Source organism: Thamnophis sirtalis, unplaced genomic scaffold (genome assembly GCF_051295495.1).
Source record: "Thamnophis sirtalis isolate CommonGarterSnake01/CBP01778 unplaced genomic scaffold, rThaSir2_p1.2 scaffold_3, whole genome shotgun sequence".
NCBI classification, from domain to species: Eukaryota; Metazoa; Chordata; class Lepidosauria; order Squamata; family Natricidae; genus Thamnophis; species Thamnophis sirtalis.
The window spans coordinates 80581321-80598371 of NW_028261383.1; the positions used below are offsets into that span (position 1 = coordinate 80581321).

Genomic DNA, 17051 nt, shown 5'->3' on the forward strand with positions numbered 1-17051 from the left:
AGAGTATTTTAGAAAATACCTCCAAAAAAGTTTATTATAATTTATTTAATTCAATTTTGAGGCTGTTCAACTCCTCTGCGAGTTTAGAAATGAAAAACAATCACATATAGGAAAAATAGCAATTGACTAGAAAACTGCCAACAACCTATCCCAAGGCTGCATATCATTAAGGTGACAACTGTATGAATCCCTGGGGAGAATATCATTCAGGAGAGCAGGCACGGCAACCAAGAAGACATACTTCCTAGGTCTTGCAAGGTGATACCGTTTCTCCTACAGGACCTAGGACACATCCATTCTGCCCAACTTCATTGAAGGGAAGACATAATTGGAAACAAGCAGTCACTCAACTATCCAGGCTCTATATTATGAAGGGCTTAGCACCTTGAATTACATCTGGAAGCCAACTGGTAACTAGTGTAGCTCACAAAGCAGTGGGGGATGAGCGTAACATGACATATCTGCTTTTGCCACTGTGTTCAGGATCAGCTGTAGTTTCCAAATGGTCTTTAAGAACAGCTTCATCTACAGCATGGGTATCAAACTCGTGACGTCACCTGACATTGCAACTTTCCCCCCCTTCGCTAAACTGGGGGTAGGAGTGGCCAGCGCGTAATGCATCCGGCCCATGGGCTGCAAGTTAGATACCCCTGATGGTACAGTGTAGCAAATTACAGTAATCCAATGTTGAGGTGACTAAGGCATGAGTGACTATCTGAAGGACCTCCCAATCCAGGAATAGGTTCAACTGCTACATCAGAGGAACTTATAAAAAGGGTCCTCTTGGCCAGACTTTTTCTGCTCGCATAAATATCCTTGTGCATTTCTATATACTGGATTCAGGATAACCAGTTTCACATTTTGAAGCGGAATTACATTGGGAACAAACTCTTGAAGTCCAACACATCTAGAAGGCACCATGCTGAGAAAAACTGTATCAAAACAAGGCAAATAAAGGAAATTATGCCTATCTAGTTCCATAGAACCATATATTAACCCAGCTTCAATAGAAAACATATGAAAAGCAATGCATAAAATCCTGTTTTCACACATCAAACAAAATCATTGGGGAAAAAGAGGCAGCCCCTCTTCAAACTCCACAAGGACAAAATTTGCAGAAAAAAAGGCAAATCATTAATAATGACTTGAATATATTTTTTTCTTTTGATTATTCCCATTTCTATACATTTTGCAGAAAGGTTAAAAAAGAAAAGAGGAACTTACGGTGTGGTTCTACCATCATCATTGCTTCTTTCTCAGACATTACTAGCTGACAAAACTGATCACCAACATTGGCCAGGATATATTTGGAGGTCTCCAAATCAATCCCTTCTGCAGGTGATGCTGACGGGATCCACAAGCTCATAGCATCACAATCACTTTGCTGGGGACTTAAGAATCCTTCCACTCGCAATATCCCCTTCCTAGTAAATATTAGCCTGAAACAAATTTGCAGGTATCAGTTGCTCTTCAACAGAAAATGAAATCCAAGCTTTCTTTATGGTATCATTCAAAATTAGCAAAATCGATCAATTATTTATAAATTCTTTTTTTAAAAATAGAAAGTCCTAGTTATCAAAGTAACTTTTGGAGATGATGCAGCAGAAGAGAAGCCTAGAAAGCTATGGAATGGAAACAAAGAACAAATCCACTGAATATGGATGAGCCTAATCCTATAAGCAAAACGGTGATATTTTCCCACTTTTGTTGCATTTTGCAAAATTACCATGCCATGCCACTGCTTAAGGTAACTCCTTGGGAGGGAATCAGCCAAAGAATATTTGAAGGGCTGCTGTGAGGAATTGTTTAGATACCTGTCAACTAAAATTGCTCGGACAAGCTGCATACATGTACTGCTGAGACAGTGGTGGGTTTCAAAATTTTTTAGAACCTCTTCTGTAGGTGTGGCCTGCTTTGTGGGAGTGGCTTGGCAGTCATGTGACTGGGTAGGCGTGGCCAACTTGTAAAATGTGGTGAAACTCATTTAACAATGCTCTTGCTTAGGAACCAAAATGTTGGCTCAGAAACTCTGGCATTTGAAGCACGCAAGTCTTAAAGCTGTCAAGTTACAAGACCCTTGCATCCCTAAACCTTTAGAAAAAAAACCCCAGGGATGTTCAAACTTGACAGCTTTAAGATTTTAAGGTTTAGATAGGACTCTTAGAGGCGGGCGGGGCGATTGGTGAGCCAGCCAATCAGTGAGTGGCGGGCAAGGCAAGCGTGGTGCGGATGGACGGGGGGAAGGAGCTGGAAACGGTTCTAAACGGCACGGTAGATTTATGGAACCTCTTCTATAGGTTAGAATTGGCAGGAACTCACCTCTGTGCTGAGATGACTAAGACAATGAGTTATATTGTTATTTAGGAAGAGTTTGAGCCTGCTGGTGTCCAGAAACTGGACAGAATCCTCAGAACAAATGCAAAACTCTCTACAAGATTTCTCATGGAGGCAACAGTGTTAAACTCCAGTCAGATGTTTTCCATACCAGTCAGATATTTCTACAGTTTTAATATTATTATTATTCTGTTGCACTGGTCTGAGCCATGCACGTAGCATTTCTCTGGAACTATAGAGAACTATGGAAGCTAAGTGAAATCAAGAGATATCTTACTTACTGTACGTACTTGCTGAATGATCATGCTAACAAAAAAAGGAGAGAGTACAAATAACTCAAGAGAGCTTTATCACCTGCGGAAGTGAAAGAACCGACAGGCTACTGTAGAGTCATCCTGTTCCTGTTCCTTGAACTTTCGGTAGCGTTCCAACCGGCATTCTCGGCACTTGTGCAGATGAGGAGCCACATTGATGCACGAGCCATCCTGGAGGAAGGGCTCCCCTGATTGCTTCAGCTTTCTCACCTTACTCATGTCTTTCAGTACAGACTGACCAACTACAAAGCAAAGCATCTATTACAAGCAGGTTACAAAACAGCATGTTTGCCAATCTCAAAAAGTATTTACTTAATCTGTAAAATGCATGTTTACTTAGGCAGAGCTGTTATTAGATAGAAGCAGGATTCGACTTGCTGAAAGCTGATAAGGCAATAGGCCTTATCCAATTTTTGAACAATACAATCAGTTGCACAAGTTTAATATTTAGGCAAAAAATGGTAATATAACCCTACTTTCCCACTTACTTGCCCTTTGTTCGAACTAAATGAAATTTAAATGACAATCAATATATTTCACACTACAGCTATCACAGAGGTTATAAGGACTTAGGTGTATCAGATATGAGCCACCATATACTTAAAATTCATTTTTTAGCAGTCATTTCTAACTTCCTATTTAGCTTGTACCTATGTTTTCCCTGTAATTAGATTTCTTCACTTTTTGGAGGTTGGAAATGAGAATAATTTAAATGAATGCTTTCAACACCCAAATGTGATGTAAGGGACTTGGTATATCCCAAAGGTACTTTTTCAGGAGGCAACTGGATTTTCTGTTTTTTCTTTGAAGATGTTTCGCTTCTCATCCAAGAAGTGTCTTCAGCTCTGAGAAGAAGCTTCTTGGATGAGAGCTGAAGCAGCTTCTTGGATGAGAAGCAAAACGTCTTCAAAGAAAAACCAGAAAGTCCAGTTGCCTTCTGAAAAAAGCACCTTTGGCACAACCAAGACCTGGATGACTGAGAATGTCAATGGACATGGTATATGTTTGCTTGTTAAAATAAACATGTTCAGTAAGGATAAATGCTGTAAGATATATTGCCTTACTTGGAGAAATGCTGGTGTCAGCCATTTCCTAGTATAATTTATAGACTACTACAAAGAGCTAGAGATTTTTGTGATTATACAAAATACCTCTCTGGTTTATTAATTTTTCTTTTTATGTTAATTCTCCAACCTTTCTTTCTAGTACCTAAGTAATGCTGCCCTCTAATTCCCCAGTATTTTGTTTTGCTATTCAAATTCTTTTTAAATCAAACCCAATATAAAATCTATAACAACAAAAGCATTCGTGTTTTATTTTGAATTTCTAAAAAGGATTTACCATGATAAAAGTATCATGAATCTGAAATGAAGGCCAAGTCACATTTCTTCTCTAGAATACCATCTATTTTAGATGGAATTCTAAACTCTAGGGCCGAGTTTCTACCACTGTACAACTTATTTTTCCTGACATTTAACATCTTACAATGCTTTTAGAATTGCCAGTTTTACTGTCTTGTGAGTTTACACACACACACGCATACACACACAGAGACATACATACCACACACACAAAGGTACTCTGCACTTCACTGAAAAAGCTTGCAAAACAACCTAAAACAATTACGATTCACATAAATCCTGTTATGTATCATGAGATTGACAGTATAGCAGGTATATAAATACTCAACTACTGTATTTTTTGGCGTATAAGATGCACCGGAGTATAAAACACACCAAGGTTTTGAAGAGGCAAATAAAAAGTTTTTGCACTCTGCAAACCTCCCAAAAATGGCCCGTTTCCCCCCCCCCCCAAAGGCATGAATAGCCTTTAGGGAGCTTGCAGAGTGCTTCTGGGGGAGTGGAGGACCCAAAACCAAGCAGAAAATGGCCCGTTTTTCATTAAAAAGGGGGGGGGGGAGGCATGGATAGCCTTTAGGAAGTTTTTAGAGAGCTCTTGGGGGCTGGGTAAAATTGAACAAAAAACGGGCAGTTTTTTGCTCATTTCTGCCCTCCCCAGCTCCCAGGAGCTTTCTAAAAGCTTCCTAGAGGCTCTGCATGGCTATTTTGAGGAAGGGGCAGGTTTTGGGGGGCAAAAAATGCTGTATTCAGTGTATAAGACACACTTAGATTTTCAGCTTTTTTTTTTTTGAGGGAAAAATGTGTGTCTTATACTCCGAAATATACGGTTAAGTAACCCCTCATCTGTCCTCGCCAAATTACCAGACTCTGCCTTTTTAAAAAAACATCATCACCTTTCAGGGGAGCTGTGCGAGGCCTGCCCTTAGGGGCTTGTTTCCCCTTCCCCTTGCCCATGAGTAGTTCAGCATTCCGCTCATCATTGGGACCCAGTTTGCCAATCAAATGCTCTGGGATTCCCTTCAGACAAGCTTTGGTATGCAGTTGCTCCTCAGAATCACTCATATCCGAGAGGTCACTATTGGTGCTAGAATCAGAATCCTGTTTAGATGGCATGCTCCGCTCATCTAGAGAAAACCTTTTTACAGATTCAAAGGGGGGTTTGCTTTCCAGTCCTATCTCGGCCTGTGGAGAGAAAAAGCCACAGGGATGTCTGCCAAACACATTAGAAAAAGTTTTCATTAAAGGATTGTCCTGTTGCCCAGGCCCAACAGATGGCTTTTCTTCTGTTGGACTAGAGGAGAGTGTGGGCATTTCAATAGGTTGTGTCAGACTGCCAACTGGCGAACTAGAACGGCCATTCCCCAGAGTAGATGAACTCTGAACACCAGCAAAGAGAGTTGCACTAGGCACGCTGGGCAGCGTCTTGGAGGAATCTGTCATTATAAACAAGCTTTTCTTTTTCGCTGAAGAGTCAGTTGAGGTGTGCAAATCTGGCCAGCCAGAAGCAATCTTGGAGCCAAGGCCTGAAGAGGGAGAAGCAGAAGCTCCTGACTGCTGAGCTGAAGATGCAAAGCTACTGAAAGGGCTAAGTTCTGATTTTTCTGCAAATGCCAGAAAAGGGTTGGAGGGCTCTTCTCGTGACAATTTGGGAGGTTGTAAAAAGAGATTTTCATGATTATCAGGAGTTCGTGTGCTGATGAGGTTTCGTGGGAAAGCCGGAGTAAGAGTAGGCATGGATTCCAGCGGTAGCTTCCGTTCTGGAGGAGTGCCCAACGGAGTTCCAGGATTAATTTCTCCAGTGGGGCCTTTACTTTTGCAGATCCCCAAACTCAGGTTCTCTGGACTTTTTTTTAACGAGTCCTGATTTGGGGATTCTTCAGTTAGATTTTCTGACAAATTTGTGAAATAGTTACTGGAGGGAAGATTCTGGGACATGCACTGAAAAAACAAGTTCTTTGATGGATCTGTATCTTGCTGGACTTCATGACCAGTGTTACTACCAAAGGAAAATCCAACAGGTGCCTTCTCTGAAGCTAATACGCCATTGGATTGGCTTTGCCCATCATCAAATACTAAAGGCTGGGTTGCAGACGACTGCGTCATTCCAAATCCTGCAGAAGCCGATGCTGAATTTTGGGTATTCTGAAATGAAACAGTTAGGCAGCTAGTTATGTTCACCCTACAAAATCCAAATTTCACCATACCCAAGACAATTTCCCCAATATACTGGCCTAGCAGGTCTTAGCAATATATTCCATATCAAAATGTATATATTATGCAGATAGATGAGATAGATAGATAGATAGATAGATAGATAGATAGATAGATAGATAGATAGATAGATAGGTAGGTAGGTAGGTAGGTAGGTAGGTAGGCAGGCAGGCAGGCAGGTAGGTAGAAAGACAGACAGACAGACAGATACAGAGAGAGAGGGGGGGCAGGCTGCCAAAATTAATTCAGAATGACAAATCACTAAATCTATATACACAGGTAAGTTGTTTTCACAAAGCTGATTTTGTAATTCTTTTCTAAAAAGGAATGTATTATTCCAGATTTTTATTTCCATTTCTGAAACACTTAAATTGTTAATTGGTGCATTTTAGCAGTTATTCTGAAATAGTAACTTGTTTCCTTAAACAGGGGAAGTAAGCATCTGGTCTACCAGTTTTGTCCACCTGGTCTCTTCTCTTCTTCCCCGCCAAGTCCCTCCCTCTTTTGCAACCCTGTTACGTTTTTTAATCTTTCAAAGGCCGGGGGGGGGGGGGGGGTAGGAGAATGGAACTGGCAGAGATGGATCTTGCTGACATTCTTTCAAAAATACCATCGAAATTTGTTCTGCTTTGCCTGAACTTTGTATTTCTTCCATGAAGTGAATAGAAAATGTGAATGAAATCAGTGAGTTTATAGAGTTGCCTCTGTCTTCTTCAATAACTTATCTGATGGCGGAAGACAAATACCGGAAAAATTACTTCAGGATCTGTCGTATGTTCAGGAAAAGGATAAAGGACATCCATCCTGGACTGCCTTTATGTAAGGCAGGGAAGGGCAAGACTAGGAGCAATAACTGAGTATGTTCTCCTGCACATAGAATTTTTCTCTGTGCAAAAGGAAAACAGAACACCATGATTTTGAATCCCATTTCTAACCCAGATCCAGTTCCCTGCTTGCTCCACATTGTAAAAAAAACCGTCAATAAATAAATCATCTTCTCAAAATAATTATATAACTTGCTTTTTTTAAAAACAAAACACTTTTTACTAAGACAATCAATGTACACTAAACTGGAGACTTTTGAGTTCCAGTTTCATTTATTGTGCAAATTAGTATCTTTTTTTTAATGAGGCAAGAGAAGAATTCACTTGTATAGTTGCTCTTAATTTCTATTCACATACTGTTAGCCTTCTTTACAGAATACTTATGGTTGCAATTCTAAAAAAAAACAAAAAACAAAACCAACCAACCCTGTCCCAAAATCCTATTATACATTCCTCTTCATCTCTTTGTGACCCCATCAAAACTGAACAAAGTTATACAAAACTATTGTGTGTATATGTGTGTGTGCAAAACAAATTCAAGGTTGTAATATATCAGTTTATAACATAGCCTTTGATGTCGTCTGATATACAATCCTAGCAATTCCCAAAAAGTCTTAGCATTTTACATACTGGCATCAGCTTTACAATGCTAGGTATTCGTCAAACTGGCAATAAACAACTTACCTCTGCCTGGATCTGTGAATGGCCTGTTTTCTGCTTTTCTTGACCAGAAATTGCCGACAGGTCAGTATCCGAGACCTGTACAGTAGCTGGCGTTGTCCCAGTTGTTGTAATTACTGTAGGAGCTGCCGCTAGATCTTGACTGCTCTGTTCTAAGGATTTTGTCACCTCTTCATTTCCAGCTCCACTCAAAAGGGCTTGTGTAGAAGCTGGAGGAAAGGAAGTGAAGTTTGCATGAGTGTCACCACCTACTGGTTCATCTTGGACCACAAGAGTTCGTCCATTCTCCTTCGTGTATGTGGCAAAGCGAATACTTCGATTAACTGGAGAAACAAATGGGGGAGGTTGCTTGGTCTTTGGATCCAGAGTCATGTCACCGCTTCCCTTCCATGCTCCTTTATTTGCCTCGCCACCATCATTTCCATTAGAATCTACTTCGCCCCTCTCCTTTAGCTTCTTTGTAGCATGGTCACAACCAATATCAGAAGCATTTTTTCTTCTTCGTCCATCTTTCCCATCCAAACTCTCTCTCTTCTTTTTCCCTTTGGAGGATTTACCTCCCTTTAGGGATCCCCCCTGCAATAGATAAAAACATTACACACCTCACAACAAAGTCAGGAGAAATCAGTATTGTTATCTATCCAAAGATTTTAAGAAATGTTGCTTAATGTTAAGGAACTTTAAACAAGTAAGTTGCTTTAAATAATATTTAGAAGGTATGTTAAACAATAGATCAATAAGGAACTTAACATTCATTAACTTGCACATAATTCCATGCCTGCCAATTTAGGCTATGTTTGACTGAATTCCATACGGCTTAAGTGTGAATAGGATCTGGTTATAATTAGCAAGTCAAATTTACATAAGCAAAACAAATAATTATGAAGGCTCTATCACAATAAGATAACTACTTTGATTAATTCATCTATCAGAACCAGTCAAACTTTATTTAAAATAGTTTATTAAAGGAACCAGAACTGATTGGAATCATGCACTGCCCCTCTGAATAAATCCTGGTTTACATATCACGATTGGATTTGTATAACATGCAAAACCAAGTTCAAATAAATTATAACATATAAGCCAGATCTTCTGAGTTTCTATATGAAGCTCACAAATCACATGCAGTCCTTAAAAGTCTCAAGTACTCTGTTGTAGATGCTTATCAGTCCCCTTCAACTAGTCTGTTTCATCATCTTCACTAGAATTGACAACAATCTTAATATAATCACTGAATAACAGAGACTGACTAGTCTCATCTCTCTACACTAATCTTCCCTAAATTAGAGAGAGGTAGAAGATTAGAACCTCCTAACATGTGCAGAACAGTATGCACACCTGTGTGTAGCACGACTAGACCCACCTAGAGGTTTGGAGGGACAATGGAGTTCTAGCTACACACCTTTATTTAGCCCATATCTGTTTATATCATGATCTACTAAAACATGATACCTCATTCTGAATAGATGCGTCCATCACTACATGAATCAGTCGAGGATCTACTGACTTGATTTCACCAGTCTGTTTTTTATGCAATGAATCCAGAAACAAAAAAGGAAAAGGAAATCCAGTATTAGAGAAAAAATACACTGTTCACAAAGCAGCAATTAGTGTCTGGAAAGTATGTCCCCAAGCTATGTCAACTTCTGTTCTGACATCTTGTATCTTTATCATAATCATTATTTTAAATGTGGCATATTATATAATGTGCTATAGCTGATTTCATTTATTTGAAAATTATTCTAATTACATATTAATTACCGTATTTTCACGACCAAAAGCCGCACCGGATTATAAGCCGCAGTATCAATTAACGTTAATTTTTCAAACTTTTTCCACATATAAAGCGCACCGGGTTATAAGCCGCACATTTCCCGACGCTTCTGGACATCTGTTGCAGTCGCGAGGAGCGGCACGAGGGTTCTTGGCGCTCCGGGGGGCGCCGAGGGCGGCTGGGAGGGGCGCGCGGCTTGGTTTCTCCTCCCTGGACGTCGCAGCGGCGGCCCCGGGCGCACCGATCTCTGTGTTTTTCGCATCGGGGCATGCTCTTGCAGCGCGCCCCGATGCGAAAGGCACTGGGATCGGTGAGTTTGGGGCTGCTGCTGCGGCGTCCAGGGAGGGGAGGCCGGGCCGCGCGCCTCTCCCAGCTGCTTTCGGTGTTTCCTGGAGCGCCGGGAGCCTTCGTGCCGCTCCTCGCGACTGCAACAGATGTCCAGAAGCGGCTTTTGGGGCTGGTGGGGATTGGATTTCCGGCTCGGTGGCCCCTGTCGCTTCTGGACGTCTGTTGCGGTTGTGGGGAGCCGAGGAGAGTGTGGAGGGGAGCGCGCGACGGTTCTTGGCGCTCCGGGAGGCGGGAGAGGCGCGCGGTTTGATTTCTCCTCCCTGGACGTCGCGGCGGCGGCGGCCCGGGCGCACCGATCTCTGTGTTTTTCGCATCGGGGCGTGCTGCAAGAGCATGCCCCGATGCGAAGGGCGCGGGGATCGGTGCACTTGGGGCTGCTGCTGCGGCGTCCAGGGAGGAGAGGCCGGGCCGCGCGCCTCTCCCGCTTCCCGGAGCGCCGGGGGCCGTCGCGCGCTCTTCTCCGCGCTCTCCTCGGCTCCTCACAGCTGCGGTGGACGTCCAGAGGCGACAGGGGCTGTCGAGCTGGGGGTCCGGTCCCCATTGGCCCCAGGGGCCGCTTCTGGACATCTATTGCAGTCGCGAGGAGCAAAGCAGCTGGGAGATCTTTTTCCACATATAAAGCGCACCGGGTTATAAGCCGCACTGCCGATTTTGGATCAAATTTTAGGATTTTCAGTGCGGCTTATGGTCGTGAAAATACGGTATATAAATCTAATATTAGATATTATAATGTATTAATGCTTTTCTGTTTATATAAACAAAAGGTGTTCAAGGTGGCTGTAATTTTCAATTATACTAGATAATACAAAGATAAGTCCGGAGGAATCAGTTTCCTAAATAAAAGAATGAGATATTCCTTATATTCCCTCCAGTACTATCTGCAGTTCTACAGAGAGTGAGATCTAAATTCAATTTGAACAAAGTACTAAATCACTTATTAGTATTAGATGTATGCATTTCATCAAACTTTGGGTTCACTAAAATAAAAAAACTAGAAATATTTATTCCTTTTTAAAAAACAAGCCATGATTTCCTTAAAGTACAGAGCACTCTGGTTCATTTTAAACTTCTGGTCTTATTAGTTCTAGTTAGAGTTTAAATGAAATAAAAATTTATGCTCATATCACATTTAAACTCAACATGGTTTAAAACTAGAAGCAGATACATTCTATCTCCCTCTTTTATACACAAAAGGCTATTATTTCTGAGCAAGCTGCTGTTATTCCAATTGCATGAATCAAACAATCTGAATAAAAACATATCAGCAAATAAACCAAATATTTGACAGAATAAGGATACTAATGTTAGACTTTGGGTGGGCACATTCTTCTTCCATAACCACTTTTTATTACACATTCTTAGCAGCAGAAAAAGCTGCTAAAGATTTTTAAAATAGTTGATATAAAAATCCACAGGCAGAAGAGAATACATTTTAATAATATTCTGAATTTTAATTGAAAGAGTTGGCAACATGTGCAGTACAATGTGCCAAAACACTATCTATGGAATACCAAAATAATATCTGCAACCTGTTCTTGCATGGATGAAATAACTGTAATCTTAACAATCTCACAATATTGTGGCATTTTTTTTGTACCCCCATCTTCAAAAGATACCAACATTTATTGATTGTGTGATAGCACATTCTAATACAACCTGTATTAGATTATCCAGAAACTGGAAAATTGGACATGACTGATCTCAAGCGTCTACTTATACATGCATGTGGAAGTTCACTTGCAGATAAACTTGACTTTCAAAATTTTATAAACATACCAGAAAAAGATGTGCCACCCATGGATGATCCATGTTTTGGTTTCAAATTTGAGGGTCGCTATATCCGTGAGTATATACCAGAAATATGGGTACCTTTAAAAAGTATTATTATACTTGCAGATAAACCAAGGCCAAGTTTTTGGATGCATTTGGCATTTTAAATTTTTGGTTTATCTGCAAGTACATACCTTAGTTTTCATGTCTGTGGCTTGTGAGAACTTGGGCCATCATATAAACACTGAAAAAGCAGAAGCACCAGAGGTTGTGGAATGATCTGCTTTCAGCGTTTTTCCCAGGAAGCCACTTGCCCTGTCATGCTGGTTTCTTAAACCATGACCACACAAGACTCAAGGGTATGTTCTTTGCCTAGGCATAATAAGAACAATTTATGTGCATCCAAGAGGAGGAAGTTTCTCCAGCAACGTTGGTGCTTAGAGAACAGGACCTTCAATATCATAACAGAAGAAAGTACCACCTAAATCTTAAATAAAATAATCAAGAAATAATTACAATAAAATGAACACTTTAGAGAGACCAAAGAAGAATAGAGACCCTAAGGGGAAGCCATGATTAGGAGCATTTGTTGTATGCAAACATGCAATGCATCCATTAAAAAAATAAGTTTTATTATGATTCCAATAAAGTGTATTCAAAACTGCAAAACTTGAAGATTCACAATGCAGAACAGTACAAAATTATCATTTCAAGGACCAAAAAACAAGTTACAGTTACGAATAAATGTGAATTAAATATATGCATACAAACATAATAGAATTACAGTAAGCATAATTTACAAATTTACCATGCTCTTAGCACAAATGCTTTTGTAAATAAGTGTAACTAGTCATCAAAAGACTACTAGGGAAAGTATCAACTTTGCCATACAAGCAAAGCAGTGAGATCATCTGTAACATCCTGTTCAGTAAATTGAAATGAAGAAATTGGACCTCAAAACCCCATAAAAGCTTCGTACCTCAGTCAAAACCACTTCCATCAGACGTGTGAGAGGATCTTGACAACTCACAACCGCAGAGATCCAGCTGATTTCCTCTTCAGGCTGATACACCTTAACTCTTTGACCCTGTATACTGTAAAGTCCTGGAAAAGAGTTCCACATGATCATGTAAGACAGAAATATATTCCCCACCCCCAAAAGATTTAACAGGAAAAAAAACTACCCTAAGCAAAAGTGCTTACAAAATATACACATTTTTTAATGTATTTGTAGAATATAAAGTAAAAATGTTTTAAGAGGTATTATTGAGAGAAATAGTTACCACAAATGTATAGGATAATGAATCAATTTCTAAAATGTATTTTAAATATTTTAACTTGCTGACAGTAACTTCTATTTTTGTTTTACTTTTTTCAGTCATCTTTTATATGATAAAAATAGCAATAATTAGTGAAAACATGCAATGGAATTGGAGGACACCCTTGGACAAACTGCCTTTATTCAATACAAGGTCATGCAGCTTGTTCTTCTCCAGAACTTTCAACTACAACCGATATTATTTTTTCACATAATTACTCACTCTTAGCTCAAGTATTTATAGCAATACCAGACTCATCTTTGATTCACTATATATCCCAATTTTCAGCCATGGGGACAGCAACAAAACCAACCATCTACCTCTATTCAAAGCATAAAATGAGCGAGAAAAAAAATACAAACTTATAAGTAAAAAACTAAAACCATGTGTTCTGGCATCAAAAAATAATTCAATACAACTGGTCTACCATGCCAATAAGTCTAGAAAGGAGAGCAGACTTTGAGGAAGATAATATGACTGCCTGAGAAAAGGCCTTCTTTTCTATACATTTCAAATATTCTTCAATACTGCCTGGCCAAAAGAAGAACAGCTTTATAATGGAAAGCCTGATCCTTCAGATAACTTAATCCCAAGATATTTAGGACTTCTAAAGATCATGACCAGTATTTTGAACTATGCCCTAATCAACAATCTCAATTCTAATATTTTGAACAAGCTGAAACTTTCCAATATTTTTCAAAGGAAGCTCTGAAAAAAAGATAATTATATTACTCTGAAAAACACATGTTCCTGAAGCTTGAAAGATTGGATGCAAGTGCTCAATAATAATAGCTTCTGGACACAATGAATACTTCAACACAGAAATTTGAAACTAAAAACTAGGAATATACATATATAACATAAAAGGGAAGTAAAGGCCCAAAACTAAAAGAAGCTAAGCCCTACATATTGATATAATGGCTATACTGTCCAGGAGCACCCTTATCTAATGCCCTGCAGTTATCAGGCCTTTACTTCTAAGGCTGTGAATATTGAAACCTATTTCTTGAATAGCAGAAAGCGGCTTCAGGTGATGCAGAACAATACTTGATTAATTGTGGGGTTTTAGCTTAAGAAGCCTGAATCATAAGAAACATTTCAAACAAAATGAGGCTTTAAGTAGCACTTATCAATATAATCTAATTGCCATCAAAATCAAACACATTTAAAAAACCTTATTGTTGATCTTACCTCTGCTAAAGATCTCTTGAAGCTTCTGATCACCAATCAATGCATTGACAGCTTCTCTTAATAAAGGCTGCTGTTGGAGAAGTTGGCTCTGACTTTCTGTTGGCATCTGTCAACATATTTTTAATATGAAAAAATAGACGAGAAATAAGACAAAAGCATGAGTAAGACTGCCAAAGTTGTTCACAGATAATTGACAGGAGCCCAGGTTTTAGAACTGCTTCTAAGTTGTAAAAGGTATTTTGGTATTATATAGTTCTGCTCTTTCTCTCAAGTACATTGTAAAATTTGATAGATATTTTTGCCAATCACAACCTTAGAGAAACAGAACAGATACCCTGTTGAATTTATGTACGACCTTTATACTGCTTTAATTAGGGATAACAATATGTGCTAAAGCCTTTCCACAGCACATACCCCAAACTGAAAGTCTTGCATCCACATTTTACTTGCTTGTATGCTAACCGTTCCCCCCCCCCAAAAAAAGCTCATGGTGGGTATTAGTAGCAACAAAGAACAATAATTCAAAATTTCAAGTACCCCACATAAAAAAGCGTCAAATGAAAACATAAAATTTAAAGATTAAAAATTGACAAATACAAATGCCACACACTTGCAATCCCAACTATAGCACACCATCACAGGAACATTCTCCGGAAGCTCAAGAGGGATTAACCTTATCAGATCTCTACTGGTGGGGGCACAGACTACTAAAAATGCCTGTTTCTAAAGATTTTATCAATTGATGAATGGGATTTAGAGTGACTTTATTTGATCTTGTTGAATGGGCAAATGAATATAAGAGAAAGTGCTTCCAGAGTTAGTCAGGTCCAGAGCCATGCATAGTTTTAAAGGTGATTTCCAGCACCCTGAACTACATCCAGAAGCCAAATGGCAACCAGTGCAATTCCCAAAGCAGTGGAGACCACAAGAATATCGGACCATACCCATTACTGCCATGCCACCAAATTCTGTAACACTTACACAACTTCCAAATACGTTTCAAGAATAGCCTTATACAGAATGAGTTACAGTAGTAAAAACAGGTAGACCATAAGTGATTGCAAGCAGGAATTCCTTGTCTGATATATAAGATGTAGCAGAACTAAAGTCCCCCTGGCCATCAACTGTCACCTGTTTAAACAGGCACTGCAAATCTACGAGAACCTTCAAATTGTGTACATCTGAGTAGAGGTATACAACTCTGTTCAGAGTTAACGATGGAGCTTTCTTGAAATTGGTAGGTCTAAAATCATTCCATCTTGCAGAGATTCAGTTGCAGTCTCTTCTTCCCCATCCAGACCAAGACAGCTCAGTCACTGTTTCCACTACATAAGCTGTTTGGTTCAGAAATGAGATACATAGTTGGGCATCATCACCATACTGATGATACCAAACCCAGTGTTGGTAGATGGGGTCTAGGACAACTCACTGTGACCAACGTGCCACAGCCAGTTTGTTATGGCCAACTCACTGCAGCCAACCTGCCGAGGGACAACTTGCCATGGTCAACTCACTGCAAGAGTTTCACAAGACAAGGTGCCAACCATCTCTAATGGCACTGTCTAGCAGGACTCCAGCTCCTCTTGGGTTTCAGTGGTTTTGTCTGCCAATATGTGAAAATTCTTCACAGTGGCCCTTCAAAAACTCTTGGCAAACTTCCTTCCCTAAAAGGAGAATGTATTGTTTTAAAAAGGGCCACTGGACATCATTCAGTATAGGCAATAGGGGTAGCAAAAAAAAACCCTTCTATTTGCCACTTCAATCACCATTGTGTAGGTTCTAATATAAGCTTATATTAGTATCTTGTCAAATTTAAGACCGATTTTCAAGTAACACTCTAGGTGTCCTTTCCATTGCTTGTTCTCCATGCACTCTTTTAACAGCTCCTTCCCTATTGTGGGGGAGTTGCACCTTAAATTCTACTGAAATCAGAGTGTGATCAGTTCTTGGCAAGGGGTGGAGTTCAATGTCTCTCTTTAGATGTTGCCTCTACTTCAAAACAACAATTAGATGCTGTCATGCATATTGGCAACTATGAACCTGTGGGCTGCTCCATACCATCCAGAAGGTAAGGCCAAAATTTCTAGCTAGAGGAACTCTATCACCACCTTAGCAACCAAGTTGAATATTCCTGGAACAGATGCTACTGTGGAACAAGTGCAACAAACCCATCTGGCTCCTTGGGCCCAACTGCACAAACAAGGTCTCACATCTAGTTATGTACACAATAGTGACTCTTGATGCCAGCAGAGTCTCATGGATGAGAACAGCTACCTTCTTCTACTACTACAGGTAGCCCTTGCCTTACGATCAGGCACTTAATGACTTTACAACTGCACTGACTTGCAACTAAAATTCTGGATTCAATTTTGGTCGTAATTCAAGACCTACCTATACCCAGAGTCCAAATCAAATATTGAAACTGAAACCCAAGAGATTTCCAAGGCAGGAACATCCCTTACTTCTCCACCCAGGTTTCAATGATATAAGTCTGCCCACTCATCCATAAGATTGTGGATGAAAGTGTCTTTTATAGGCAGACCTATAATTTAATTGCAATAGCCAAAACCAATAGACCTCAAGAATCTAGTCCCGATTCCTTGTTTTAAAAGTGAATGCTGGAAGGATGGATTGATTGATCTAATGTATTGAATTTACTGAATCTACCTTCCCAGAGTGTGGCTCCTTCCAGCCAATACTTAAAAGAGTAGGTAGTCAGGAAAACATCCTAATAGATGGTTACAAAAAGTTTCTGCAGCAAAATCTGGCTGAAGAACTTATAGTTTAAATCCAACCCTAGCCCAGGAGCCATAAATGTAGATCTCCTACAACCTTCACTTTCCTTGAAATTCCCATCTGCTCCCATTGTTAGTAGGCTCCAGTTTCTGAAAGAATGATGGAGAAACAGCCAAAATAGTGACCAT

General features: G+C 39.8%; 1 protein-coding gene across 2 annotated transcripts in view; it reads right to left on the reverse strand.

Annotated features, from left to right (window-relative positions):
* Nucleotides 1-17051, reverse strand: part of KDM3B (lysine demethylase 3B) — a 48867-nt gene that overhangs the window by 17806 nt on the left and 14010 nt on the right. For both annotated transcript variants that reach the window (XM_087709297.1, XM_087709296.1), the window contains exons 4-10: nucleotides 14128-14233; nucleotides 12597-12721; nucleotides 9178-9246; nucleotides 7729-8301; nucleotides 4903-6151; nucleotides 2689-2890; nucleotides 1225-1439 (exon numbers count right to left, since the gene is read on the reverse strand). In XM_087709297.1, coding sequence (XP_087565423.1) covers nucleotides 1225-1439; nucleotides 2689-2890; nucleotides 4903-6151; nucleotides 7729-8301; nucleotides 9178-9246; nucleotides 12597-12721; nucleotides 14128-14233 — 2539 coding nt within the window. The remainder of the gene's footprint in view (nucleotides 1-1224; nucleotides 1440-2688; nucleotides 2891-4902; nucleotides 6152-7728; nucleotides 8302-9177; nucleotides 9247-12596; nucleotides 12722-14127; nucleotides 14234-17051) is intronic.